General features: G+C 36.5%; 1 protein-coding gene across 3 annotated transcripts in view; it reads left to right on the forward strand.

Moving 5' to 3' along the window:
* The first annotated feature begins 556 nt into the window (after positions 1 to 556).
* APOOL (apolipoprotein O like) overlaps positions 557 to 27,335 on the forward strand; it is a 91,793-nt gene continuing 65,014 nt past the window's right edge. The window contains exon 1 of one of the 3 annotated variants that reach the window (XM_082447450.1): positions 557 to 706. In XM_082447450.1, the coding sequence (XP_082303576.1) occupies positions 692 to 706 (15 nt within the window). In that variant the 5' untranslated portion in view covers positions 557 to 691. Of the gene's footprint in view, positions 707 to 20,992; positions 21,070 to 27,335 lie in introns of those variants that run through there. The other 2 variants (XM_082447453.1, XM_082447452.1) reach the window with 2 other exon arrangements.

Consider the following 27,335-nt stretch of genomic DNA (forward strand, 5'->3'; position numbering starts at 1 on the left):
GCGTGGAAGGTTCTTCCCTAAATTCCTTCAGGACTTTCCTCAAATGTCACTTTATCAGAAAGCCTTTCCCTAATCTATCTAAATCAATAAATTCCCACCCCATCCCCATACTGTTTTATTTTCCTTCATAGCATTTGGCACTTTGTAACATTTATTTGTTTCTCTTTTCCTCCTGGAATCACAAGCTCCGTGAGGGAAGGCATTACGTTATGTTCTGTACTTTGAACAAGTGCCTGGCACGTAGTAGGCGCTTAGTGACATACTCTTAGGCTGTATGAACTTGCCCAAGTATTGCAGAGGTAACATGTTCTTTTTGTGACTATACAGTTATTTATTAAGGCAGCCGGACTTGGATTTTAAGTCCTCAACTAGACAAATCACATATGCCTGAAAAAACGAACATAATGAAAAGTTCTGCACCCAGCAAAGTAATTTTCAAATGGACTATGGAGAATATTCTGAAAGGTGTCATCAGGGATAGCGACAGTCAACCACAGGGTTGAACCGTTTTCCCCGGAGAAAGAGGGCCAACTTTTGCAGCTTCCTAGAGCGGCACTAGGAAGGCGGAGAAAGGGCGGAGCCGACCGACGAGGGGCGGAACTGGGTGGGGCTACTTTGAGCGGTGCCTAGTTGAGCTATTTTGTCCCTTTCCGCTCTCCGTGCGAAGACCTGGGCGGAGAGTGCTACAGCTATGGCGGCCGTTAGCGTAAGTAAAAAATACTTTGCTTAGTTTCTCTGGATGCTGGTAGCGCTCTGATAACTGTAGAAGGGATCCTCCCAACTTCAGAAGGGAGTCCCACAGCAAGAGGCGAGGTGGAGATGGGGTTGCGAGAGAATTGGCAAGGTCAGGGAATCTTTAACGTTTGAAGCCTCAAGACACCTGCTTCTCCTCTTTAGAGTTTCCTCAGCCTGGGACAGTTCTCTCTCCTCAGTCCCCTGCTGTTGACTGTTTATACAGCGGCAGGGTTAAAACTGGGAAACAGCTGGGCGAAAATGGCCCGCCAGGCGACGAGCAGCGAACAGACTTGGGTCTTGAGATGAAACAAAGAGAAAAGAATCCTGGGCATTTGCCTGGGTGCACAGGGCGGGGCCTCACGACCCTTTGAAGGATTTTGTTCAAACATTATTTCGGGTGAAATAGACCAGGATAGAGAAGTCTCAAGTCTCTCTGCAGTGCCTGGGTTTGTATTCACTGTTGTTACTTTACGGGTTTGAATGACAAACCTAAGTTTCTTTTGAGTTCTGTAATGGGAAAAGGTGCCTTTACTTAGGAATCTGTGTACAGGAAGTGACACAAGTGGCTGCTAGCTGCAGTTCCCTAAGTAGGTTTCAGTAACAGTAGTCGACAAATATGAGTAGACAAATACCTATGGGTAGATATTTGTAACGGGTTTTAAGTGTAAAATGCACTGCTTGCAGGAGATACAAATATGAATAATTCAGGCTCAGTATCCGTCTTGATTCGCCATTCTCACTCCATTTTTGCTTTCAGAATTTATTTAAATTATCACAACACCCTTCTAACTGGACTCGCTGCCTCTAGCCTGGCTCTCATGGAATTAATTTCCCCCTGCACTGCCAGAGTACTAAAATGTAAATCTGATTATGCCCTTCCACTACTTAAAAATCTTTATTGGCACTCTATCATCTGCCCTCTAGGGTCAGGTCAGACTCCTATGTCTGGAACAGCTGACTCTGCTTTGGCTTTCCAGCTTCATTTCCTGTCTCTCAGAAACTCTCCTAATATCTGTACTCCAAGCCTTTTTCCCTGCTCTTTCTCTGGGCCTGAAGTGCCCTTTCCCATCCTCATCTAGTTAGTTCCTATTCATATTTCACTCATTCATTTAACAGGGATTTGTGTACTGCCTCCCCGTATGCTAAATACAAAAGGCCTTTTCCAAGATAGTGTCCCAGATCTCCCCAGTCTGATTTAAATAACTCCTCTTTGTGCTCGAGAGGATTCTGGGCATACTTTTACCATAGGACTTATCATACTGCAAATAGTAGACTACTTACTTGTGTATTCTATCCTCCTAAACTATAAGCTACTTGAGGATAGTAATTATAATATGTTAATTTTTGTATCCTTAGTACCTAGCACAGGTATGAGCTATATTAGGGACTCAATAAATTCTACATGAATAAATAAGTGCCAGGCAATGGACATAAAAGATATTAAATTAAGTAGTTGAGATGTATCATATAACAAATGATTGTCATTCAGAGTAGAGGAAGTGCCTTGTCTCAGGAGAAGTACAAAGTGATCTGAGGGTTCAGAAGAGAGAGTTCACACCTGGTTGAAGAGAATAAAGAAAGACATCATGGAGGGAGTACAGAGAGAGAAGGAATGGTCAGTGGTTAAAAAGCAGACCTGAATAGTGTGTTGTCACTGAAGCCTAGAGAAGGAGCGAGTTGAACAGTCTTTTGATTTGGCTATTAATAAGTCACTGGTAGCTGCCATTTATTAAGTGCTTACTGCAAGGCCAGGCACCATGCTAAAATACTTTGCATATGTTATTTCACTTAATTCTCAAGATAACTTTATGTTGTAGATGTTAATGATCACCATTTTACAAATGGAAAACTAAGGTTTAGAAAATTCAATTAAATTGTCCAAAGTCACAATGCTAATAAGAGCTGAAGTGAGGTAAAGTGGTAGAGTGAGAACCTAGATTGTAAGGGGTTAGGGAAAGGATAAGGGGTGGGAAACTGGCATTCATTTAGCACCTACTTTGACCAGCTGCTTTACATGTATTATTTCCGTTTAATCTTCTTGATGACCCTAAGAAATGGGTAGTATCCCCATTTTACATATGAAAAAACTGAGGTTTAGAAAAAGTGCTTGCTTCGGGTTATCCAAGTGGAAGAACCAGGTTCAAACACAGGTATATTTGGCTTCAGAGTCCCTGATATTTCCACTACTCCTTGCCTCCTCTGGAAGGGAAGTGTGCATTACTCTTTAGAGAAATGTTGCAGCAAAAGGTAGGGAAGAAATCTTGAGATGGGGGTAGCAAATTCCGGGAAGGTTTCTTTTCATTTAAAAATGTAGGAGACTATATGCCAATTAAATCTCAATAAAACTGGTGAAAAAAAAAAATGTCAGGAGACCTGAGCAGGTTTGGAGACAGGTGGAAATGTGCCAAGAACTGGTAAGAATTAATAATAGTGATCACAGCTATTATGCTATTGAACATTTACTGTGTTAGGCATTTTGCTAAGCACGTTATGTGAATTTTCGCATTTATGCTTCACAGTGGCCCTATATCTAGGTACTGTTATTACCAGCATTTTACAGGTAAAGAAACTGAAGCTTAGAAAGGTTGAGTAACTTTCCCACAGTCACTCAGTCAGAAGTGGTAGATCTGGATCTGAAATCGCTATGGTCTGAGTTCAGATTGTGAGGCTTAAGCTTGAGGAAGCATCTGTGAGGCCAAGGTACAAAAATGCTGATCTGTGTTAATTTTGAAGCCCCAGAGATTAATAACAAGGAATAAGGTAGAAAGGAGTCCTGAAAGTTGGTAGATAACTCTGAAAATAGTTTACGTACATTTTGAGAGATAAGAACTTTTTGAGCAGATGTGATGGTGGAACACTGATGTGGAATTAGCCTTGAGAACAAGTACTGTACTGATCTCTCCTCCTGACCTCTTGAATCAGAGAGAATGGCTGGAGGACTGGCCTTCATTTAAAAGGATTGGAAGGAATGTAGTGTCAAAAGCTAGATTTCATTAATGCCAGAGATTGAGTGAATTTGAGGAAAATTTTCATCCTGAAAGATATTTGTTTCTAATAGAATACTTAATATTGAAATATGGCTACCATGTATTGAGTATTTCCTATGTGTCAGACGCTGTATTATGCTGTTGATGCACATTATTTTATTTAATTCTCACAAAAAGTTTTCTGTGGTAGATAGCTTTATTGGCTTAAAGAACAGGAGTAAAGCAGTAAGGAAAACAAGGCTGAAATAGGAGGTTGTAGTCAGAGAAAAGCTTGTTGAGTTTATGATTTTAGCTATTAACAAGTTCTGGGAAATGGTAAATTCAGGGTGTACTCATGGAGTGGGTAACTGCAGTGGAGTGAATATGAAGGTCTAAAAAGGTGAGGTCAAAGAAGAGTGAGGTGAGGCTTTTGAGTGGTTCAGCCATATGGATGTTAAAGTCACTCAGAGTTATGGCAGGATTTAGAGTATAGAAGAAGACTATTAACCAGGATCCTAAATCTTCAATGCGATGAAGTGACCAGGAGGCAGGTGCTAAGGATGAATAGATGGGTGGTATGAGTCTCAGACGAGAATTACTTTTCTTTCCTTTATGAAAACTTTCTTCAGTTGAAGTATAGCATACATACAGTTAAGTACACAAATCATAAGCAGCTTGGTAAAGTTTCAAAAAATGATCATACTTGTTCACCCAGCAGCCAAATTAAAAAAAAAAAAAAATTACCAGCAGCCCCGAAGCCCTCCCCTTTGCTCCTTCTCCACCATAGATTAATTAGCCTAGTTTTAACTTTATGTAAATGGAATAAGGCAGTATTTACTCTATGTCTGGCTTCTTTCACCCAATATTGTTTTTGAGATTCAGCCATTACACATGTATGCTAGTTCATTCATTCTTATTGCTCTATGATATTCTAGAGGGTGAATATATCATGATTTATTTATCCATTCTACTGTTAATGGACATTTGAATTATTTTCAGTTTTAAGCTATTACAAATAATGCTCCCATCAACATTCTTGTATATGTCTTTTGGCGCACATAAGTGCACATTGCTGTTGAGTATATACCTAGGAGTGGGATCGCCAGGTCATAGGGCATGCAGCTTTGGTAGCTACTGCCAAACAGTTTTCCAAAGTGGTTGTACCAATTTACATTACCATTCATGAGGGTTCCAGTTGTTCCACTTTCTCACTAACAAGAACAGAGATTTTTACCTAAGGCTGGGGAAGTAATGGCTTAGAAGCAGCATTGGCAATCAGAAGAAGACAAACTCTACCCCCTATACCTGAGACACTTTGAATAGCCTCCACTTGAGAGTTACAAGGGAAGCAGTGACCTCAGGGGACAGTCATGTTTCATTTCAGGCAAGGAGAGAAGAGGGTAGACACAATGGAAGGGCTTTTGGAGTTTGGTAGAGTAGCAGGAACTTTGGTCAGTGAAGAGAAAATACAGATCGCTGTAGAAATTAGAATACAGGAGATGATACATGACTCTGGAATTGTGTTTTGGGGCTTGAGTCAAGGATGATGGGGATGGGAAGGAACATGGATGCCATAGACCTAAAGGTTTCAAAATCCTTGATAATACCAGCCTTCGTGTCAACTTTAGTCTTTGTCTCTTTCCTCTTTTGTTTCATGTGACTGATATCAGAAAGTAGTTGGAACCTAACAAAGTGAAGTTCATTCTTGGGAAGACGGTTGGTTATCTCCAGCAAAATCAGTTTTTCACTTTCCACTCAGCATTGTTGAGCATCTGTATTTTCAGTGCAACTTTGAAAGTATGCTTTGAAACCCTTAACCATACTTGGTATAGGTTCCAGGATGTTGCTTTATGCCATAGAGTGAAAATGATCTGTGCCTTGCCTCCTACCACACCTATATGACTGAGCTATTCCCTGTGATGCCATCCTCACAGGTGGCTGTTAGGTGTTCTGTGAACCTCATTTAATATGGAAATTAAAAATTGCTTGACATGGACCCTAAAATGTTTGCATAACAGGCGCATGTAAGTCAATATTTCCTGATCTTAGCTGTGCATTAGAATCATCTGGGCAGCTTAGAAAAGGTACTGTTGCCTGAGCCCCACCCCAGATGGGGCATTTTAATATTTTAAAAGCCCACCAGTGATTCTGATGTGTTGCTAGGTTTGAGAACCACTGATTTAGGGGAGAATTTGTGGCTTTTATACAGGTTAGAGAAGAAAGGGTATTAGGCTTTTCAGGTTATGAAGAACAGAGGCAAGTTCAAGTCATCTTAAGTGGTAGTTTATTGGAAAGTTGCATAGGTTAGGAAGAAAGCCTAGGAAACTGTCTCATCAGCTAAACAAATCTCAAGAAGAACCGTTCAGGATACCATAGCAACTCTAGTAGTTACCATTCTCATGACTGTTCTGCTTCTGCTAACTCTATGTGTTTCACATCCAGACTTCCCTAGAGAGAAGATCTGATCAGGTTGGCTAGTCACTAACCACTGCAAAATACCCTTCTTAGGCAGAAATTGTACATCGGGCCCCTTTGTAAGGCAGTCTCTTGTTGGCTGCCTTTGGCTCAGATACCAATCCCTGGTCCAGTTAGTTTTGGCCAGTGCATCAGTCCTGTAGTTAACAGCATAGTGACCTATGTTAGAAATCACAGAAGGGAGCAATATAGTTGTCAGATGCTCTAGGACTTCTTAGAAGGGGCAAGGCAATGGATGGATACTTTTGGGGTTCATGGTCTGGTACAATTTACTTTTGAATACTTTCCAGAAGTGATAAAGTTGTTGAAAATATGGTAGGATATGTTTAGAGTTGTTATTAAAAGCTAACTTATTAAGATCTTGTAATTTAAATTGGGAAATTGGTTGCCCAAGGATAAAAAACACCGAGACAACCAGTAAGTAGCAATCTGTGGTGGATAATAAAATTTGCTTAGTATAATTTGAACATACTCAGGGAAAATGTAACCCATTTCTGTAATCTCTCCTGAGTTATATAGACTTGATGGATATTAATACTCTTAAGCTAAGGCATGAGTTGCATACTTAATGTAGATTTGGCCTGGCTGTTTTTGGATCTTTTCTCTCAGTCATTCTGAAACTTACTAGGGACTTCTCATATCACTAGGCTAACTGCTACTGCCATATCCCCTCCTCAGCCTGGCTCTATAGTTCACCTCATTCATTCATACATCCAAATTCCTACTTGATATCTTTAGGTGCATCAAATTCAACATGTGCAAAATTCCTTTATCTTTACCACATTTGATTTTTCTGCTGTTTTCCATCATTTTAAAGAATCCTCTACATCCATACTGTTAACAAGTCTTGTGAATACTTTTTACTTTCATACATTCTTATTCTTTTATACATTCTTTCAAAAAAAAATCTTAATGCCCATAATGTGCAGGAGATGGTGATAAACATTGGGGATACAAAGATCAACAAGATAGGAACAAGAGGTATATAGAAGAGAAAACACTAAAACTAATAAGCACATGAAGAGACGCTCAAAATAATTAACAGATAACTACATATTAGAACAATGAGATAACATTTTATTAAGCTAGAGGAAAATAGAATGCTGGTTAAGTCCAAATGTTGTTAGGGATATTGGAATGTAAGCACCCCCATGTACTGCTGGTGGGAGTATTGACTGGTACAGCCACTGTGGAGATCAATCTGATATTATTTAGTGAAATTAAGCATATACACATGTTCTATGGCATGGCAATTCTGTTCTTGAGTGTATATCACAAAGATATACAAGTTCATGAGGGCACTTATAGGAGGATATTCATCACAGTGTTTTTTTATGGTGATGGGGAGTTTGAGGCAATATAGGTGTCCAACACTGACAGGGATAGGTGAAATGTGGTGGATGTACATCATATAGTACTATATAGCAGCTAGAAGAAATGGGTTATATGTACACATAGGAACACAGATGGATATAAAAGGCTATGTTTTATGAAAAAGGATAAGAAACAAAACAACTGTAATACACTGTTTACTTTGTGAAAACAGAAAAAATGAGATGTGTAACAAAATTAAAAATACATGTACACATTACTACAATATGCATTTTGTAAACATTCAAACAAAAAGATAATCATTAAATATATGAAAATAGCTACCTATGGTGGATGAATTAGAGTGAAATTTGGCGATTAAAGGAAATGAATGTATTAATCAATTTTAAAGGAGGGAGGGCAAAGAAGAACAAGACCAAAGTACTGTCCTCAAGGAATGGACTCTAGTGGGCGAAACTGATAAGTAAACACAGGTTGTATTCAAAATAAAAGATATCTAAAAGTTACTATGGGAGAAAAGAGGAAGAAGTAGTTTAAATGCCTACAGAACATAAGGCTGCTTCATAATATTTGTTCATTTTAGTTCATTCATTTAGTTCTTCAACAAGTATGTATTAAGCACCTACCATGGGTTAAGAACTGCTACTTGCCATGTGGTGGTAGATTGCATTTTTGATTTCAAATATTTGCTTTCTCTTCCTGTGAGAGGATTATACACCCCTGCCTAGATTTCTTATTCTTTCCCTCTACCTCAAGAATGACTAGTATTACTTTACTAGGTAAATAATTTTATAATTTGTTTTTGGCATATTTTGGTACTGATCAAAATATGGTTAAAGCAAAATATTTACTCTACCTTAGTCTAATTGAAACACAAGTCCTTCTGTTTATCATGAAAGAGCCAGTAGAGTTAAACAGAACTTAATTTTGTAAGCAGAGAAAATACCGTTATATCCATTCACTCATCTGGACTAATGGAAGGAAAGGAACAGCATAAGTAATTGAAAACCAATATCTGCACTTAACTTTGGGATGTATTTTTATATTTATATTTCTGCCTATAGAAAAAGCTGAAATTTTGGGCCCCTGTGACAAAATTCACAATAGAGCTCTTATGACAAAAATTCACAGAGCCATGTAACTGGCAGGGACAATTCATCCTCCCATTGAATTGTCTTGGCATATTTGTCGAGAACTAATTTACCCTAAATGTATTTTTGGACTCTCAATTAACTCTATTCCATTGATCTATATTTCTGTCTTTATGCCAGTATTACACTGTCTTCATTGCTGTAGCTTTTTATTAAGTTTGAAATGGGAAAATGTGAGTGCTCTAACTTGGTCCTTTTTTTAGTATAATTTATGGTGAAATAATTTCAAATTTACAGAAAAGTTGCAAGAAGAGTACAAAGAACTCATCTCCTTAAATCAGATTCTACAGTTGTTAACTTTTGACATTTTCTCCCTTTCTCCTCTATTATAATTATTCCTTTTCTGATCAATCTGAGAGCAAGTTGCAGACATGTTGCTATTTCACCCCTAAATATTTCACTGTATATTTCCTCAAAAAGAAGTATACTGTTCTATAACCTTTGTGCAAACCTCCCAATCGGGATGTTAATACTGATACAACACTATCATCCAATCCACAGATGCCATTCAAATTTCACCCACTGCACAATGTCTCCTCTTCCTTTCTAGGCCAGGATCCAAATCTAGGATCATGCATTATGTTTCCTTATCATATCTCTTTGATCTGCTTTAATCTGGAATATTTCCGTACTCTTTCCTATCTTTCATGAGTGACCTTGACAGTTTTTTTCTTCCAGTTTTATTGAGATATAATTGACATACAGCACTGCATAAGTTTAAGTTGTACAGAATGATTTGACTTACATCATGAAATGATTACCACAGTAAGTTTAGTGAACATCTATCATCTCATTTAGATACAAAATTAAAGAAATAGAAAAAAATTTTTTCCTTTGATGAGAATTCCAATTTTGATCTTTTTTCTCAAGATGTTTGACTTTTCTAGGTTCCTTGCATTTCCATATGAATATTAGAAACAGCTTGTCAATTTAAAAAAAGGGCATCTGGAATTTTGATAGTAACTGTCTTGAATCAGTAGATCACTTTGGGGAGTATTGCTATCTTGACAATGCTAAGTCTGACAATCCATGAACTTGGGATGTCTTTCAGTTGATTTAGGTCTTTGATTTTTTTCGACAATATTTTGTGGTTTTCAGTCTAAAAGTCTTGCACTTATTTTGCAAGTCTTGCAAGACTTTCAAATTTAGGCTTGCATTAAATTTATTCCTATTTTATTCTTCTTAATGTTCTTGTTAATGAAATTGTTTTTTGTAATTTCATTTTCAGATTATTCCTTACTGGCAAATAGGAATAAAATATATTTTGGTGTATTGATTTATTTCCTGTGTACCTTGCAACATTGCTGAATTCGTTTATTAGCTTGAATAGTTGAGTGCACGCATGTACGTGTGTGTGAGTGAGTGTATTCCTTAGGATTTTCTACATACAAGATCATGTCATATGTAAATAGGGGTAGTTTTACTTCTTTTCTAAACTGCATGCCTTTTATTTCTTTTTATTGTCTAATTGCCCTGACTGGAACGTCCAGTACAATGTTGAATAGAAGCAGTGACAACAGACATTCTGTTCTTGTTCCTAATCATAGGGGGAAAGCTTTCAGCTATTCATCATGAAATATGTTAGCTGTGGGATTTTTTATAGACCCCCTTCACCAAGTTAAGGAAGTTCTTTTCTATTCCTAGTTTCTTGAGTGTTTTTTTTTTTTTTAAACATGGAAGAGTACTAGTATTTGTCAAATGCTTTTTCTATGTCTACTGATATGGACATGTACATATTGTCCATTATTTTATTAATATGGTATATTACATTGATTAATTTTCGTATGTTGGACTAACCTTGCATTCTTGATATGTTAATATATCCCACTTGATCAAATGCTTAGTTATTTTTATATGTGTCTCTATTCAGTTTCTATTATTTCATTGAGGATTTTTAAGCTATATCTATAAACAATATTGGTCTATAGTTTTCTATTTTTTTAACATCTTTATTGGAGTATAATTGCTTTACAATGGTGTGTTAGTTTCTGCTTTATAACAAAGTGAATCAGTTACACATATACATATGTTCCCATATCTCGTCCATCTTGCATCTCCCTCCCTCCCACCCTCCCTATCCCACCCCTCTAGGTGGTCACAAAGCACAGAGCTGATCTCCCTGTGCTATGTGTTTGCTTCCCACTAGCTATCTATTTTACGTTTGGTAGTGTATATATGTCCATGCCACTCTCTCACATGGTCACATCTAACCCTTCCCCCTCCCCATATCCTCAAGTCCATTCTCTAGTAGGTCTGTGTCTTTATTCCCGTCTTGCCACTAGGTTCTTCATGATCTTCTTTTTTTTTTCCCCTTAGATTCCATATATATGTGTTAGCATACTGTATTTGTTTTTCTCTTTCTGACTTACTTCACTCTGTATGACAGACTCTAACTCCATCCACCTCACTACAAATAACTCCATTTCGTTTCTTTTTATGGCTGAGTAATATTCCATGGTATATATGTACCACATCTTCTTTATCCACTCATCCGATGATGGACATTTAGGTTGCTTCCATGTCCTGGCTATTGTAAATAGAGCTGCAACGAACATTTTGGTACATGACTCTTTTTGAATTATGGTTTTCTCAGGGTATATGCCCAGTAGTGGGATTGCTGGGTCATATGGTAGTTCTATTTTTAGTTTTTTAAGGAACCTCCATATGGTTCTCCATAGTGGCTTTATCAATTTACATTCCCACCAACAGTGCAAGAGTGTTCCCTTTTCTCCACACCCTCTCCAGCATTTATTGTTTGTAGATTTTTTGATGATGGCCATTCTGACCAGTGTGAGATGATATCTCATTGTAGTTTTGATTTGCATTTCTCTAATGATTAATGATGTTGAGCATTCTTTCATGTGTTTGTTGGCAATCTGTATATCTTCTTTGGAGAAATGTCTATTTAGGGCTTCTGCCCATTTTTGGATTGGGTTGTTTGTTATTTTGTTATTGAGCTTCATGAGCTGCTTGTAAATCTTGGAGATTAATCCTTTGTCAGTTGCTTCATTTGCAAATATTTTCTCCCATTCTGAAGATTGTCTTTTGGTCCTGTTTATGGTTTCCTTTGCTGTGCAAAAGCTTTTAAGTTTCATTAGGTCCCATTTGTTTATTTTTGTTTTTATTTCCATTTCTCTAGGAGGTGGGTCAAAAAGGATCTTGCTGTGATTTATGTCATACAGTGTTCTGTCTATGTTTTCCTCTAAGAGTTTGATAGTGTCTGGCCTTACATTTAGGTCTTTGATCCATTTTGAGTTTATTTTTGTGTATGGTGTTAGGGAGTGTTCTAATTTCATACTTTTACATGTACCTGTCCAGTTTTCCCAGCACCACTTATTGAAGAGGCTGTCTTTTCTCCACTGTATATTCTTGCCTCCTTTATCAAAGATAAGGTGACCATATGTGTGTGGGTTTATCTGTGGGCTTTCTATCCTGTTCCATTGATCTATATTTCTGTTTTTGTGCCAGTACCATACTGTCCTGATTACTGTAGCTTTGTAATATAGTCTGTAGTCAGGGAGCCTGATTCCTCCAGGTCCGTTTTTCGTTCTCAAGATTGCTTTGGCTATTCGGGGTCTTTTGTGTTTCCATACAAATTGTGAAATTTTTTGTTCTAGTTCTGTGAAAAATGCCAGTGGTAATTTGATAGGGATTGCTTTGAATCTGTAGATTGCTTTGGGTAGTAGAGTCATTTTCACAATGTTGATTCTTCCAATCCAAGAACATGATATACCTCTCCATCTATTTGTATCATCTTTAATTTCTTTTATCAGTGTCTTATAATTTTCTGCATACAGGTCTTTTGTCTTCTTAGGTAGGTTTATTCCTAGATATTTTATTCTTTTTGTTGCAATGGTAAATGAGAGTGTTTTCTTAATTTCACTTTCAGATTTTTCATCATTAGTGTATAGGAATGCAAGAGATTTCTGTGCATTAATTTTGTATCCTGCTACTTTACCAAATTCATTGATTAGCTCTAGTAGTTTTCTGGTACTGTGATTAAAAATCTTCCAACAAACAAAAGCCCAGGACCAGATGGCTTCACAGACGAATTCTATCAAACATTTAGAGAAGAGCTAACACCTATCCTTCTCAAACTCTTCCAAAATATTGTGGAGGGAGGAACACTCCCCAACTCATTCTACGAGGCCACCATCACCCTGATACCAAAACCATACAAAGATGCCACAAAGAAAGAAAACTACAGGCCAATATCACTGGTGAACATAGATGCAAAAATCCTCAACAAAATACTAGCTAACAGAATCCAACAGCACCTTAAAAGGATCATACACCATGATCAAGTGTGGTTTATTCCAGGAATGCAAGGATTCTTTAATATATGCAAATCAATCAATGTGATACACCATATTAACAAATTGAAGGAGAAAAACCATATGATCATCTCAATAGATGCAGAGAAAGCTTTCAACAAAATTCAATACCCATTTATGATAAAAGCCCTGCAGAAAGTAGGCATAGAGGGAACTTTCCTGAACATAATAAAGACCATATATGACAAACCCACAGCCAACATTGTCCTTAATGGTGAAAAACTGAAACCATGTCCACTAAGATCAGGAACAAGACAAGGTTGCCCACTCTCACTACTATCATTCAACATAGTTTTGGAAGTGTTAGCCACGGCAATCAGGGAAGAAAAAGAAATAAAAGGAATCCAAATCAGAAAAGAAGTAAAGCTGTCACTGTTTGCAGATGACATGATACTATACATAGAGAATCCGAAAGATGCTACCAGAAAACTACTGGAGCTAATCAATGAATTTGGTAAAGTAGCAGGATACAAAATTAATGTAGTTTTCTTATGACGACTTTGGTTTTGGTGCCAGGGCAGTACTAGCTTTATAGAATGAGAGGGGAAGTGTTGCTTCCTCTGCTATTTTTTGGAAAAGTTTTTGAAAGATTAGTGTTAATTCTTCTTTAAACTTTAGCTAGAATTTACCCATGAAGCAGTCTGTGCCTGGGCTTTCCTTATAGGAAGATTTTTGATTATTAATTAAGTCTCTTTACTGGTTACATATTCAGATTTTCCATTCTTCTTTCATCCTTTTGGTAATTTGTGTCTTTCTAGGAATTTGTTCATTTCTTCCAAGTTATCTAATTTGTTGCTGTATAGTTGTCCATAGTATTAACTTAAAATGTTTTTTATTTCTGTAAGGTCAGTATGTGATGTCCTCTCTTTCATTACTAATTTTCGTAATTTGAGCCTTTTCTTTCTATTTTTTCTTTGTTACCTTATCAAAAGGGTTGTCAATTTTGTTGATCATTTCAAAGAAATGACTTTTGGGTGTGTTGATTTTCTGGGTTGATTTTCTTTCCTCTATTTCACTTATTTCCACTCTAATCCTCACTCTTTCCTTCCTTGTGCTTGCTTTGGGGTTAAGTTTGCTTTTCTGTTTTCCTAAGGTAAATTATTAAATTATTGATTTGAGGTATTTTTTTTTTTAGCATTTACAGCTATATATAAATTTCCCTTTCAGTCCTGCTTTCACTACACCATAAGTTTTGGTGTCTTTTGTTTTCATTTTGTTTCATTTCATTCAACTCAAAAGTATTTTCTAATTTTACTTGTGACTTTTTTTCTTTGGCCTATTGGTATTTAGGAGTATTTTGTTTTTTAATTATTTTTCACATACTTGTGCATTTTCCAGATCTTTTTATTGTTCATTTCTAATTTAATTTTTTGTGGTCAGAGACCATGCTTTGTTTGTACAATTTTAAATCTTTTGAGACCTGTCCTATGGCCTACTGTATGGTCTATCCTGAAGAATGTTCCATATGCACTTAATAAGAATGTATATTCTGCTGTTGTTGGGTGGAAGCATGCTGTGGAAGTCTGTCAGGTCTACTTAGTTTATATTGTTGTTCAAATCTTCTATATTGCTGACTTTCTGCCTAGTTGAATTCATTATTAAAATGAGGTATTGAATTTTCTAACTATTATTATTACATTGTCTGTTTTTTCCCTCTGTTTTCTTTGTTCTTTGTTTTCTGTTTGTTCTGCTTTTCCTTTCTGTGTTTTCTGTCAGTTTTTGTTTCAGGTATTTTGTGGCTGTGTTATTAGGTGCATATATGTTTATAATTGTTATATGTTTCTGATAGATTTACCCTCTTATCATTATAATATGTCTCTTTAACTCTAGTAACAATTTTTGACTCAAAGTCAAATTATGGTGGCTGTTTTCCTGGTATATCTTTTTCCATGCTTTTACTTTTAACCTAAATATATCTTTAAATCTAAAATGTGTTTCCTTTGGACAGGATTTTGTTTTTTTAATAAAATCTGATAATCTTTGTCTTTTGATTGAATTGTTTAACTCATTCAGATTTAATGTAATTATTAGTATGATTGGATTTATTTTTGCCATTTTGCTTTCATTTTCTATGCCTCATGTCTTTTTTGTTCTTCTCTTCCTTCTTTACTGCCTTTTCATGTATTCAGTGGATATTTTATGCTGTGCCAATCAGGTACTGTGAGTATCAGAACAGCTCTTTAGCAGCATAGAGATACGAGGGAATAGGGGACTGGAATTTTCACCAGCTGCTTTCCTGAATCCTCTCCATGGAGCAGGATATGGGGATGGGGAATCAGTGTGTATGGTATCTGCCAGTTTTCACCAATTGCCAAATCCACCTGGAATACCTCTTTTTAGCTCAGGGGAAGATGAGAGTTACCACTCTGCTGGAGAGCTTTCTAGAATAGCTCTTCTATAACACAGCACTGGTGGGGGGGGAGGGTTACAGGCTCTAAGCTGAGTGCAACTGTCTCCCACTCTTCTTACCATGTTCTGTAGATTTTGTGGAAAGAAGCATCTCAATTTGTTGTAAGCCCTTTGATCCATATCCAGAGAATTTGCTAATTTGACTAGTTTAATAGATGTCTCTTTGAGGGAGAGGTTTCACCAAGCTCCTCACACTACATACAAGAACCAAATGCAGGTTTCCAGTTTGGGTCTGTTACAAATAAAGCTACTATGAAGAAGCATGTACATGATTTTGTGTGGATATAAATTTTCATTTCACTGGAATAAATGCCCAAAAGTGTGATTTCTGTGTTCTTTGGTAATTACGTTTAGTTTTTTGAAAAACGGGTTCTTGGTGGATTGACCCCTGTATTAGTTTCCTATTGCTGATGTAGCAAATTACCACAGACTCAAATTTATTACCCTACAGTTCTGGGGGTCAGAAGTCCAAAATCAATTTCACTGTGCTAAAATCAAGGTGTTGGCAAGCCTGAATTCCTTCTGGAGGTTCTAGGGGGGAATCCATTTCCTTGCCTTTTCTAGTTTCTAGACACCACCTGCATTCCATGTCTCATGACCTCTTCTTCCATATTGAAACCCATCAATGGCTGCTCAAGTCTTTCACATGATGCATTACTTCAATACTCCTCTTCTGTAGTCAAAACTCCCTCAACATCCTTATAAGGGCAGTCATGATTACATCGGGACCACCCTGATAAGCTACCATAATCTCTTTATCTCAAAATCTATAACTTAATCACATCTGCAGAGTTCCTTTTACTATCTAAGGGAACATATTCACAACTTCTGGGCATTCAGACATCTAAATCTTTGCAGGAGGGTAGAGTATTATTCAGTCTATCACAGTCCTCTTATCGTTTTAAATGTCTCTGACACTGGTAATTTTCTTTGTCCTGAGTTGGTCTTTACCTGATATTAATATAGCCTGCTTTCTTTTGATTACTGTGTTTTCTTTTTCCTGCTTTTCTATGGGTTTTTTGTACTTGTTTTATAACTCCATTTTGATTTATCTGTAGTACTTTGGCTGTATCTCCTGTATAACTCTTTAGTGACTTTTCTAGGAATAGCTATTTTATTTGTAGTTATCCATAATTTTACTCTTTCCACTGTTATTTTTTCCCTCCTGATGTCCCAAGGTTCCTTCTTTTATCATTTTCTTTCTCTTTAGAGAACTTACTTTAACCATTCTTTTAGGGTTGGTCTGCTGGTGAAAAATTCTTTTAGTTTTCTTTCCTCTTCATTCCTAATGGAAATCTTGTCTGGATATAGAAGTACAGGTTAACAGTCCATTTCTTTCATCACTTGAGAAATGTTGTGCCATTTCCTTCTGGACTCTGTGATTTCTGATGAGAAATCTGCTGTTATTCAAATCATTTTCCCCCTATAGTTTAGATGTTGTTTCTCTTTCACTGTTTTCAATAGTTTCTCTTTTTCTTTAGTTTTCAGGGGTTCAACTATGATGTGTCTTGGTATGAACTTCTTTGGGTTCTTTGAGTTCATCCATTGAGTTTTTATTTCAGTCATTGTATTGTTCAGTTCTAAATTACCCACTTGGTTTTTCTTTATATCTTGTATTTCTCTGCCAAGACTTTGTGTTTCTTTGCTGAGACTTTCTATTTTTTAATTTGCTTCAAATATGTTTATAATTGCTTGTTGAAGCATTTTTATGATGGTTGCTTTAAAATATTTGTTAGATAATTCTAACATCCTTGTCATCTTATTGTTTGTATTTGTCTATTGTCCTTTTAAACTCAAGTTGAGATTTTCCTGGTTCTTGTTATAATGAGTAGTTTTCAATTAATATCTGTATGTTTTGATATTATGATATAATCTTATTCAAAACTTCTGTTTCAGTTGGCTTCCTCTAACACTACTCTGGCAAAGGAAAGGGCAGTGCTGCTTTGTTACTACCAGGTGGAGGGTAGAAGTCAAGGTTCCCTGCTCAGTCTCTTGACACCCAAGGAGAGGAGGGCCCCTTTGCTATTCCTGGGCAAGAGTGGGAGTTTAGGTCTCCCATAGGCTTCTGCTCTTACAACCCTGGCTGGGAGAGGTAGGAGTACCTCATTAGTGCTCCCCACTAATGACCACTGTTGGGGCGGTGGGGGGGAGTGACCTTGTTACCATTTGATGATAATGAAAATCCTGACTCTCCACTAGGCCTTCTCAGATACCACCTTAGCAGGGAAGGGGAGGGCCTGCCTCATTAACATCAGATGGTGATGGATATTCATGTTCCCTATATGGTCTCCACTAATATCTTGAGGGCCAGGGCTCATTACCACCTGGCAGAGATGAAAGTTCCACCTTCTTTAACACTACCTTGGTGGGATGGGGAGTGTTAGAATGCCTTATTTCAGCCGAGCCAGAGGGGAAGTGTAGGCTCTCCCCTCAGGCTTTGCTTGTGTGGGTGGGGTTATGGCCTCAGTTTTGTCTGTGGTGTTTGGCTATAGTAGAGTGGCTGTTGTATAAAAGTTTTGTGTCTTGCTAGGCCGCCCCTTTCCTGGTGTTTTGGCTAGAGAGAGCAGGCTTTTCTTGGGTCTTTGTCTTCACTGGTTGCCATTTCTGTGTTGCTAGCTTCTCCAGCACCCAGTCTAAGACATATGAGGCAAAAAGAAAATCCAGGAACCTCACTGCCATGTCATTCCTCAGGTCCTGTCGTCTCTAACTGGTCTGCCATCTTCTCTGCACCATCCAGAGTCTTCCTGTACTTATTTTCTATATAATATCCAGGGTTTTGAGCTGTACTCAGTGGACGGAATTGGAAAAAGTATATCTACTTCATCTTTCCATAAGTGGAAGTCCTCCATCATATACTTTTATCATCCTTTACTGGTGATATATTTGTCTGACTCCCACACTAGAGATTATACAATACTTGAGGACAAGAACAATGTCTTTGCATATTTATACCCCTTATGGCCTAAGAGGGCACCTACCTGGAGCATAGTGTTTCTTCAGGAAGATTTGTTGACTGAGTTAAAACTTTGAATAACTTTTAGACTTCTTGCCCTTAAGAACAAAGTATCCTGGTTGGAGAAATATTAATTAAGTAATAGTTCATAATAGTACATGGTTAAATCCTAAATTATCCCAGGCCTTCATAGACTGGGCAGTTTATGTCCTTTGTAGGTAAAATTTTCCATCTCTTTGAAATACTTGAAAATGAGGATATGTTCCTTATCTCTGGCCCCTAAATAGAATAGATCAACTCCTTCTCTGTGTCCCCACTGTACACACTTCTGTTATACTGCTTAAAACCATGTATTGCATTTATTTTTGTGTTTTTCTCCCACGTTAAGCTGAGAGTTTCCTTAAAAACAGGGACCATGTCTTATTCATATTTGTATCTCAAGTCTCTCAGGCTCTTGAGATATAGTATACGGTAGACACTTGAATGGTTGTTGAATGAATGAATGAGTGCATTCTGTGACACCCATATAAGCGAATATAAGATTAAAATTTTTATGTTTAGGTATTTATATTTAAATATATTTAGAGGGAAATTTATCATAACTATAGATTTTAAAATAATTGATAAAAAGGGTAATGTTAACATGAGCTATACTTATGCATTTTTTTCAAAACTTCATTTGAAAAAAAATTCTTTAAAAAATGACTCTTCTAGTGATTTGAAGTTTTAACCTTTATTGATATTTTTGATAATATTTCTGCAGTCCAGAAGAAATATTTGAAGAAATAATGACAGAATTTTCCAAAAATAATGACATACATCAAATCACAGATCTAAGAATCAGAAAAAACCTCATGTAAAATAAATAGAACACACACACACACACGCGCGCGCGCGCGCGCACACACACACACACACACACACACACACACACACATCCCACTCCCCGGTACACATCACTTCTATACTTCTGAACAAAAGAGAAAATCTAGCCAGAGAAGAAAGACCGCATTACATAAAGAGTAAAAGAGATGAGAATTACAGTATATTTCTCAGAAAGTACATAAACTAAATAATATTTCTTAAGGAGAGTATTCTTTGTGATTGTGCCTGTGACTCAGAGTTGTTAAATTATACTTCTTACTTGCTTTTCTTTTGAACAATTGAGACTTCTCATCTTTAAAAGCAAAAATAACCCCCAACTCCAAAATCTGCACCTTATACTGGTAAAGGAAATATTTAATTGTGCCTTATACCAGATTTTATATCATGGTAATCACACTTCAGCTTCCTTATCAAATAGAGGTATGTAGTTACTTTTTTTAGGACTGTATCTTTAACATCATTCCATGGTGGGGTGTTTGATTTGTCCTGAACCTCTGTTATGAACTTGTATTTAGGAATTTCTTATTGCGTTAAAGCCTGAATTATCTGAGGATTCTAGCTCTACAAAATGCTTCAAGTTCTATTCGACCGCTGAAATAGTATTGATTACACACCAAGTACAGTACAGATGTGCACAAATTCTATGACGTCATTTCTGCTCTAAAGGAGCTTACTGTTTTGTTGACGGAAGACATATCCACATGCAATGGATAATATAAGAGAGCATATATTTAAATATTAAAACATGTAATATATATAAAAATCCTTAGCAATTCAAGAAGTAACCAACATATATTATGATAGTTTAAGGCCTCTCAGACCTTGAATGATAGCATTCAGTTTACTAAGAATGAAGCAGTTAGCTTGTCAGCAATGGCTTTGGGTTAACATTGTTATATGTTCTAGGAACTTAAGGCAGTTAGGCTGACTAAGTCAGAAAGGTTAATTTGGGTTTACTTATAGAAGATACAATTGGATTAGAAATAGGAAAATGGTGAAGTGTTTGAATGCTAGGATAAGTTGGAATTTTGTTTTGAAGTCAGCAAAAGCCATTGAAACAGATCCAAAATACTTTATGATTTTTTAAATTTAATGTAAAATATTACAGATGTACAAAGACGTATTAGTGAACACTGCAAATGCGGTTGAAGCCTCCTGTGTATCCTTCCAACTCTGATTGCATTCCCCTTGCTCCCTGAACTCCCCATAGCCACTCTCCTCACTTTTGTATTTAACATTGCTATGCCTGTTTTTAAGTGTTATATGAATTTTATTTTTGCTGCTTATGTTCTCCTGCATCTTGTTTTTATCAAAGCATTGTTTGTGATATTTACTCATGTTTGTATGTGTAGCTGTAGTTCATTCCTTTCCATTGTGCGTAGTATTCTGCTCTAAGAATATAACACATTTACTTCTCTATTAATGGATGTTGTGATGACTTCCCCCACACCTTTTTCTGTTACAGATAAGACCGTTATGAACAATCATATGCAAGTCTCCTTGGGCTCGTGTGAGAGTTTCCCTGCTCTACCTGCTGTATGACTTTGGTCAAATCGCTTAACCTGTCTAAACCTTATTCTGTAGCATTTTATACTAGGAAATATTAAAAGATAATATATGCTGTGCACAATGCTATGCCCGGGCTATAGCAAATGCCCAGTAATTCCTAGCTGCTGTTTTTATCAGTATTTAAAAGAATCTTTATATTCCCAGCACCTAGTATAATGCTACATTTCTTTTGACCTTCAGATCCCAATTTAAGTCACACCTCCTTCATGCCAGTGGGCTGATAACCTGTTTCTCATGACAGTGAACATCAGTAGTCTCAAGCAAGTAGAATAGGAATTTGTTGTGTTATATTATCAATTTTTATTAAAATGAGTATATATTTATAGCCTTGTTTCTTCTTAGACTTATTTTGATTTCTTTCAGACCCTTGATGGTTATTCATGATGTTTTTAATAACAGAAATCATCTTTAAAAGTATAAAATATAATCTGTTTATTTGGTTACCATACCATTTATATGTAATTTGAATGCAGAGATTGTTGCAGAGATTGTTTACTAAAAAACTATCCTGTGAAACATGACTTAAGTTTCTTTTAAGAATAACCCAGATTTAAGGATCCCATTGGTAAAATTCTAGTAGAGTGGGAATGAGATTGCCATTTTCATTGATCATCTATAAAAGCCTAACTGATAAGAGTGTAAATTAAGGCATACTAGAGTCTCGAACCTTCAAGGATTGAGATGCTAAAGACTTTATAGTTTGTGGCTGTTTTACCCCTATAGCTTTTTCACAGGTTCTTTATTTTTGATCTCAGTATTTCAGTCCTTTGAAATAGACTGTTTGAAATGCTGACATGGAAGGCCCAAATTGTACAGATACATTTTCATAGTTTGATTATTTGTTCTTCAGTACCACTATCTTTTTCAAGAGTTTTATGAAAAAATACAGGCAAAGTTTTAAAATTCCCTATTTCAGCAAAGTATCTGCTTTTCATGTACCAGTATAATAAATAATGCTGTAGCTGATAGACTCTGTTCTCAGTAGATTTAATGATAGTTTATTCTTTTAAAGATGATTCACCCACTCATTTTCTGAAGAAAATAAGCACCATGATATATACAGACTTGTTAGTGACTCACTGGTGATTACTTTAAAACAAGGCATCCTTGTGTAAGAGTTTTATGTTGCTGTCGAGAAATATTAGCTGTTACGCGATAGCTACAAAATGAAGCATTAGCACCTTTTCTTGTTGCAGTTTTACTCAGAAAAAAAGATATGGTAATATCTCTGTTAAAGCAGAAGATGAGTTCAGTAGCACTTGCCATTGTCAGAAATTTATTACCCTTGGAAGTAGTACAAGGAGACACAGGAGTGCATTCCAGAAGTTAATAATGGGGAATTAAAATATGCTTTCATTGGCAGGAGTGGCTGGACCTGTGCTGCGTGACCCAAAGGAGTGGAACTAGGAGCCGTGAAAATTATATGGATATGTGTTTCAGTTCAGTCTATGGAGGAACTTGCTTAAAGAGCTGTAAAAAGATGGAATGATCTATTAGCGGAGTTTCCCATTACTAAAGGGGGTCATACATAAACTTGAGGGTCACTTGATAGTGTGTTACAGAAGGGATTCTATCATCAGAGGAATGGTTGGACCAGAAGACCTTTAAGGTCCCTTTGCATTCTGAGACTAAAACTCTAGTACAAAGAAGGTAGTATGCCTGAAACTCAGCACTATATTTTGAAACCAGTCTCTCTTTTACCATTTTATGTTGGTTTCAATAATCATTAGTTTACTCAGGAGCAGTACTTGATCTTTCAGGCCAATTTTTGTTCTTCCCATCTTCTACCTAATATTTCAGAAGAGGCTAAACTTTATTAGTTGTATAGTTATGCCCCTGTGTTTGGTTTCCTCTGGAGTATTTGTAGTTTAGCTCGGTGGACAAAGGAAATCACCCAGAAATCACCCAGTAAGTCACAGTCTTCTCTCCCCTGCTGATAAGGCAAGCTATTAGCCCTTCAGATCTACCAAGCAAAGGAAAGGGAGAAAGAAGGAAAAGTAGGAAATGGAGGTAAAATAAGTATTGAAAAATAATTGGAACAAATAGTCGCTGAAAAAAATAAAAGGGTGGGGGAAAGAGGTGAGGACAAGAAAGAGCAAAAAGTGGGAGCGATTGGAGATGGGTAAGCTACTTTTTCTTCTACCAGGGATGGAAGACTGTAACTTTCCTCTCTTCCCTACCCAAGTCTAGTGGTCTCAAATCAGAAACAGCCCTGTGGTGATGAGATTCTCCTTGTGAACAGCTCCTCAGGCACCAGCCCCACACTGAAAGGAATACTTCTTTTCATGCCTTTCCAACTCCCCCCATTTCTGAATCTTTTGACCTCCAAAAAATGAAGCCTTTTTAAAACTATATTTAAGCAATTATAGTATAAAGGAATATTTTTTCCTAAGGGATTCCTTAAGCAAGGTATTATTGACCATTCTAGCTAAAAATGTATCAATTTAGTTAGAAAGTATTATATTTTAAGGTATTTATTTGATTTAGTATAATAATCACCACATTAATTTGACCAAAAAGTTTTGTCATGGCACATTGAAAGTAGAATGTTGTTTCTAGTAAGAAATAATCACGCTTGCTCTGTTGTCCACTTAGATATAGTCTTCAGAAGTTTGAAATTTAGTCAAGAAATGTGTTATAAGAATACTACATTCCATTTATCTAGCACTAAACAGTTTATAAAATTTTCATGTATTATAATGTTTGATTCTTGGAACATTCTTGTGAGAATTTTTAGTAAGAAGAGAAATATTCTCTATTGCATTTATACTTGTATCAGGATAGGATGCATTTGTGATAAATTTTAGTTGTGGTGGGCCTGGATTTAATTGGGTCCCCAAATGCTTCAGAGAGTGTGGTGGAGCCTGCAAGCATATGCAAAATTTTGAGAATAACTACATTTTGGGGGACCGTAATGCATAATTTTCATTGGATTCTCAAAAAATTAAGATCATTAAATCAGTCTTACAATTTCAGATCAGCTTTAGGACTTTTAGTTATCATTTGCCTTCACAAATACTTGGCACATAGGTAGTCAGTAAATGTTACATAGAAGAACTTGCTAGATTACCTATGTATACTGCCTTATTTAAACCTGTGAATGATTTTATTACTTTTTTGGAGATCCTTAGTCCTGCAAAGCCCTTTGAATACAAAGAGGCATAAGACTACTCACAAGGAACCTGCATTTTAGTAGAAAAATAGGCTATATATATTTCAGTGGGTAAATAATAATGTAACATTATGTTTGTTTAATTCCAGGTTAGTGTTTCATACAAATAACTTTATGAACTCAGAGAGATGACTATGAGTGATCTAGTAGGACTTGAGCTAAACCTTCAAGGAAGGACAGAGTTTAGGCAGTGTATTCATTCAACAAATAGTTTTTGAGTACCTGCTACGTGCCAGGCACTGTTAGGTGCAGGAGAGGTGAAGACATTCTAGCAGGGAAAATGAAATGAGTGAAAGCACTGAGGAAGGAATGTACTTGACATGTTTCAGCCTAGGAAGATTAATTTGGCTAGAGCCAGAGAGCCTAACAGGACATTGGTCCATAAGACATTTGGTTTATAAGACATTTGGACAACACCAAAAGGTCCTTGAAATTTGGTCCTATCTAAAACGTCCATGAGCATATTTGGTCTGTGCCAAGTGGTTTTGGACAGGACCAAATATCAAGGACCTTTTGGCATGTCTTTTGGACGTTTTGCACAACACTAAATATCTGCTAACCCCAGAGGGTATATAGAGAAGGATAAACTAAGATGGTTTATTTGTTTGTTGAACCCGGAGAATAAAGCAGTATTTTAGAAAGATTCATTTCATTTCCTGTATAGTTTACTTAATCCTATTTTGAAATTTAGCAGCAACTGAATTCTAAATGGACAACATCTTGAAAATCAACTCTTACTCGAGTATTACTGTCTTCTCAAGTAAATAGAATGCTCTCAATATTCCTTTCCCACATCACTACAAGGTAGATATAGCCTAATTTCTTTGCTATAGATAGCACACATGTTTGTAAATATGTATCATGAAAGGGAGCTGTTAGGTGTTTTTTAAAATTTAGTTACTGATTTTGACAATAAGTTAGTATTTGTCTGACCCTGATTACCATAAACTGACTAAAATTGAATTATGCCAATCTGTGTTACTGTTTCTGGAGGATTTTTTAAAAATGTTTACGTAACTGCTACATTCCCTGTTTTTATTTTTAATTTTCTACTTAAATTTTTATTTATCTAAGGTAAACTTTTGACACTTTCAAGTGTTACTCAGTAACAATTACATCACAATTATTGAGTGGTCATAAATTCCAAAATAATTTTGTTCTTTCATACATCATAATTAAAGCACTAGGTGCTTGAAATGCTTTAACATTAATTAATGTTCTATAATTTAATAATACAGTAAAAACCATACCTATCCAAGCCACACTGAGGCGGGCAGTTATTTATTTTGTCTAATTTAAGACTGGCCTTTTAAGTGCTGGAACTTTAATTTTGATGAAGATCAGAGCTCAAGTGTACCATGTACTTCCCATCCATCTTAAACCTATTCATCATCATTCGGTATGTTCGTTGTTTAACTTTGCCAATTTTAATATGCTATAGCTGTTATTCTTAATGAAGATACTATATAGATAGTGAATGGTATTGAATGCGGAAATAGCCTTAGGATATGCTATCTTGAAAACATTTCTGGTGTCATTTTCTTTTTTTGAAATAAAATATATGCAACTTCTTATCTTTGTGGGCAGTGTCACATGCTCAATAAACTGAAGGCAGCCTTTTTCCAAGTGTTTTTCTGCCCTCCAAAGGTCACTGGTGATACTTGTGTCCTTTTCCTTGTCTGCCCCATTGAAAATATTCTGTATGTTTCCTGCACCATTAACATAAGATACTTTCTGATGCATAGTAGTAGGCATTCAAAAAACATTATTTATCCCTTTCCTGTTACTAATGTATTAGAGTAGAAGTATTATTTTGTCAGCACATTCATCTTCAGATTATTCCACTTTTACAGATGCGCTATCGGTCACTACTTCCTCTTAGTATTCCTTGATATTTAATTTCCAAGAAAAGACCAGATCCTATGTACCATTTAAAATGGCATTTTAAATATAAGCAACAGAACAGAGAGGTGGAAGAACCTGGGTTTTTGATAAGTCACCAAATCAATCCTAAAGTTCTGTCTACTTCCAGACTTCCTATTACATGTTTGTCATTGTTGAAGCCTGTTTAAGTTGGGGATTCCAAAACTTTAGCCAAAACCATCCTAAATCCCCAATATTGAATTTTTGTAAAGATTATAAAACTCAATGGATGTAAAGCACCTGGCACATAGTAAGTGCTCCTTAAACACAGAACACCCTGTCTTCAGGGATCGCTTATATTTTCAGGGACATTATATTAAGGCATAGAACAGGTACCACTACCAGGTTGTAGAGCTGTTGCATTTTTAACTTCATTGCTGATTCTCTTTCTTTCCCAACCATGGTGTGTGCCTCTGCTACTATCTTTTATTCTGCTTTTATTCTTTCTTATCTCTTACATTTCTTGTTACTTCTTCCACTTTTTGGCTTTTGTATAACAAATCTAGCCTTTTGTAAACACAACTAGCCAATTGGAATACCCTTGCCTATAATACTCAGCTCTTTGGTTCTTTTCCCTTTTGTCGGTTACTGGATGTTCAGGGACAGCTTTTTGGCCACAAGAGTTTCTACAACATGAGGTCTTGTTTCTTTTCCCCCTACCCACGTTTTAGAACTCCTCTAGGTACCTAAAAGTTTTAGGTAGCAAAGGTCATACTGTACCTAATAATAAGCATGGTTTATGAAAGAGACAGATTTCTAAAAGCCGCAGGAAAATTAATCTTACTTTGGAGTCACACCATTTTTCTTAGTCAGCTCCAGCTGCTATAACAAAATACCCCAGACTGGCTGGTTTAAACAACAGGTATTTATTTCTCACAGTTCTGGAGGCTGGGAAGTCCAAGATCATGGTGCCAGCAGATTTGGTTGTTGATGAGGGCTCTCTTCCTGGGTTGCATACTGCCACCATCAAGCTGTGTGCTCTCATGACATCTTTGTGCATGCTTCAGGGGAGGTGGGGAGAGTTCTCATGTCTCTTCCTTTTCGTATAAAGACACTAATCTCATTATGGGGGGGCTCCACCCTTGTGACTTCTTCTGAACTTAATCACTTCCCAAAAGCCCCACCTCCTAATACCACCACATTAGGGGTTAGTACATCAACATAGGAAACTGGTGGGATACTACAAACATTCAATCCATAGTACCATGTATATTTTTACATCTTAACATTAGGTAAGTTTGATGTCATTGGGAAAAAAATATCTTTTCTTGCAGAATGTCTCCCCAGCACCCCGTTATTTCAGTTTGGGATTGCATTTGATCATCATGTGTCCACATAGTGTTGTTAGACTAGAAGTAATAAAACTGCTATTCAAATATTTTATAAATATTATTTTAGAAAAACACTGGGTGATAGTGGACAACTATCATA

This window comes from Balaenoptera physalus (assembly GCF_965194825.1).
Source record: "Balaenoptera physalus genome assembly, chromosome: X".
Taxonomy (NCBI): Eukaryota; Metazoa; Chordata; class Mammalia; order Artiodactyla; family Balaenopteridae; genus Balaenoptera; species Balaenoptera physalus.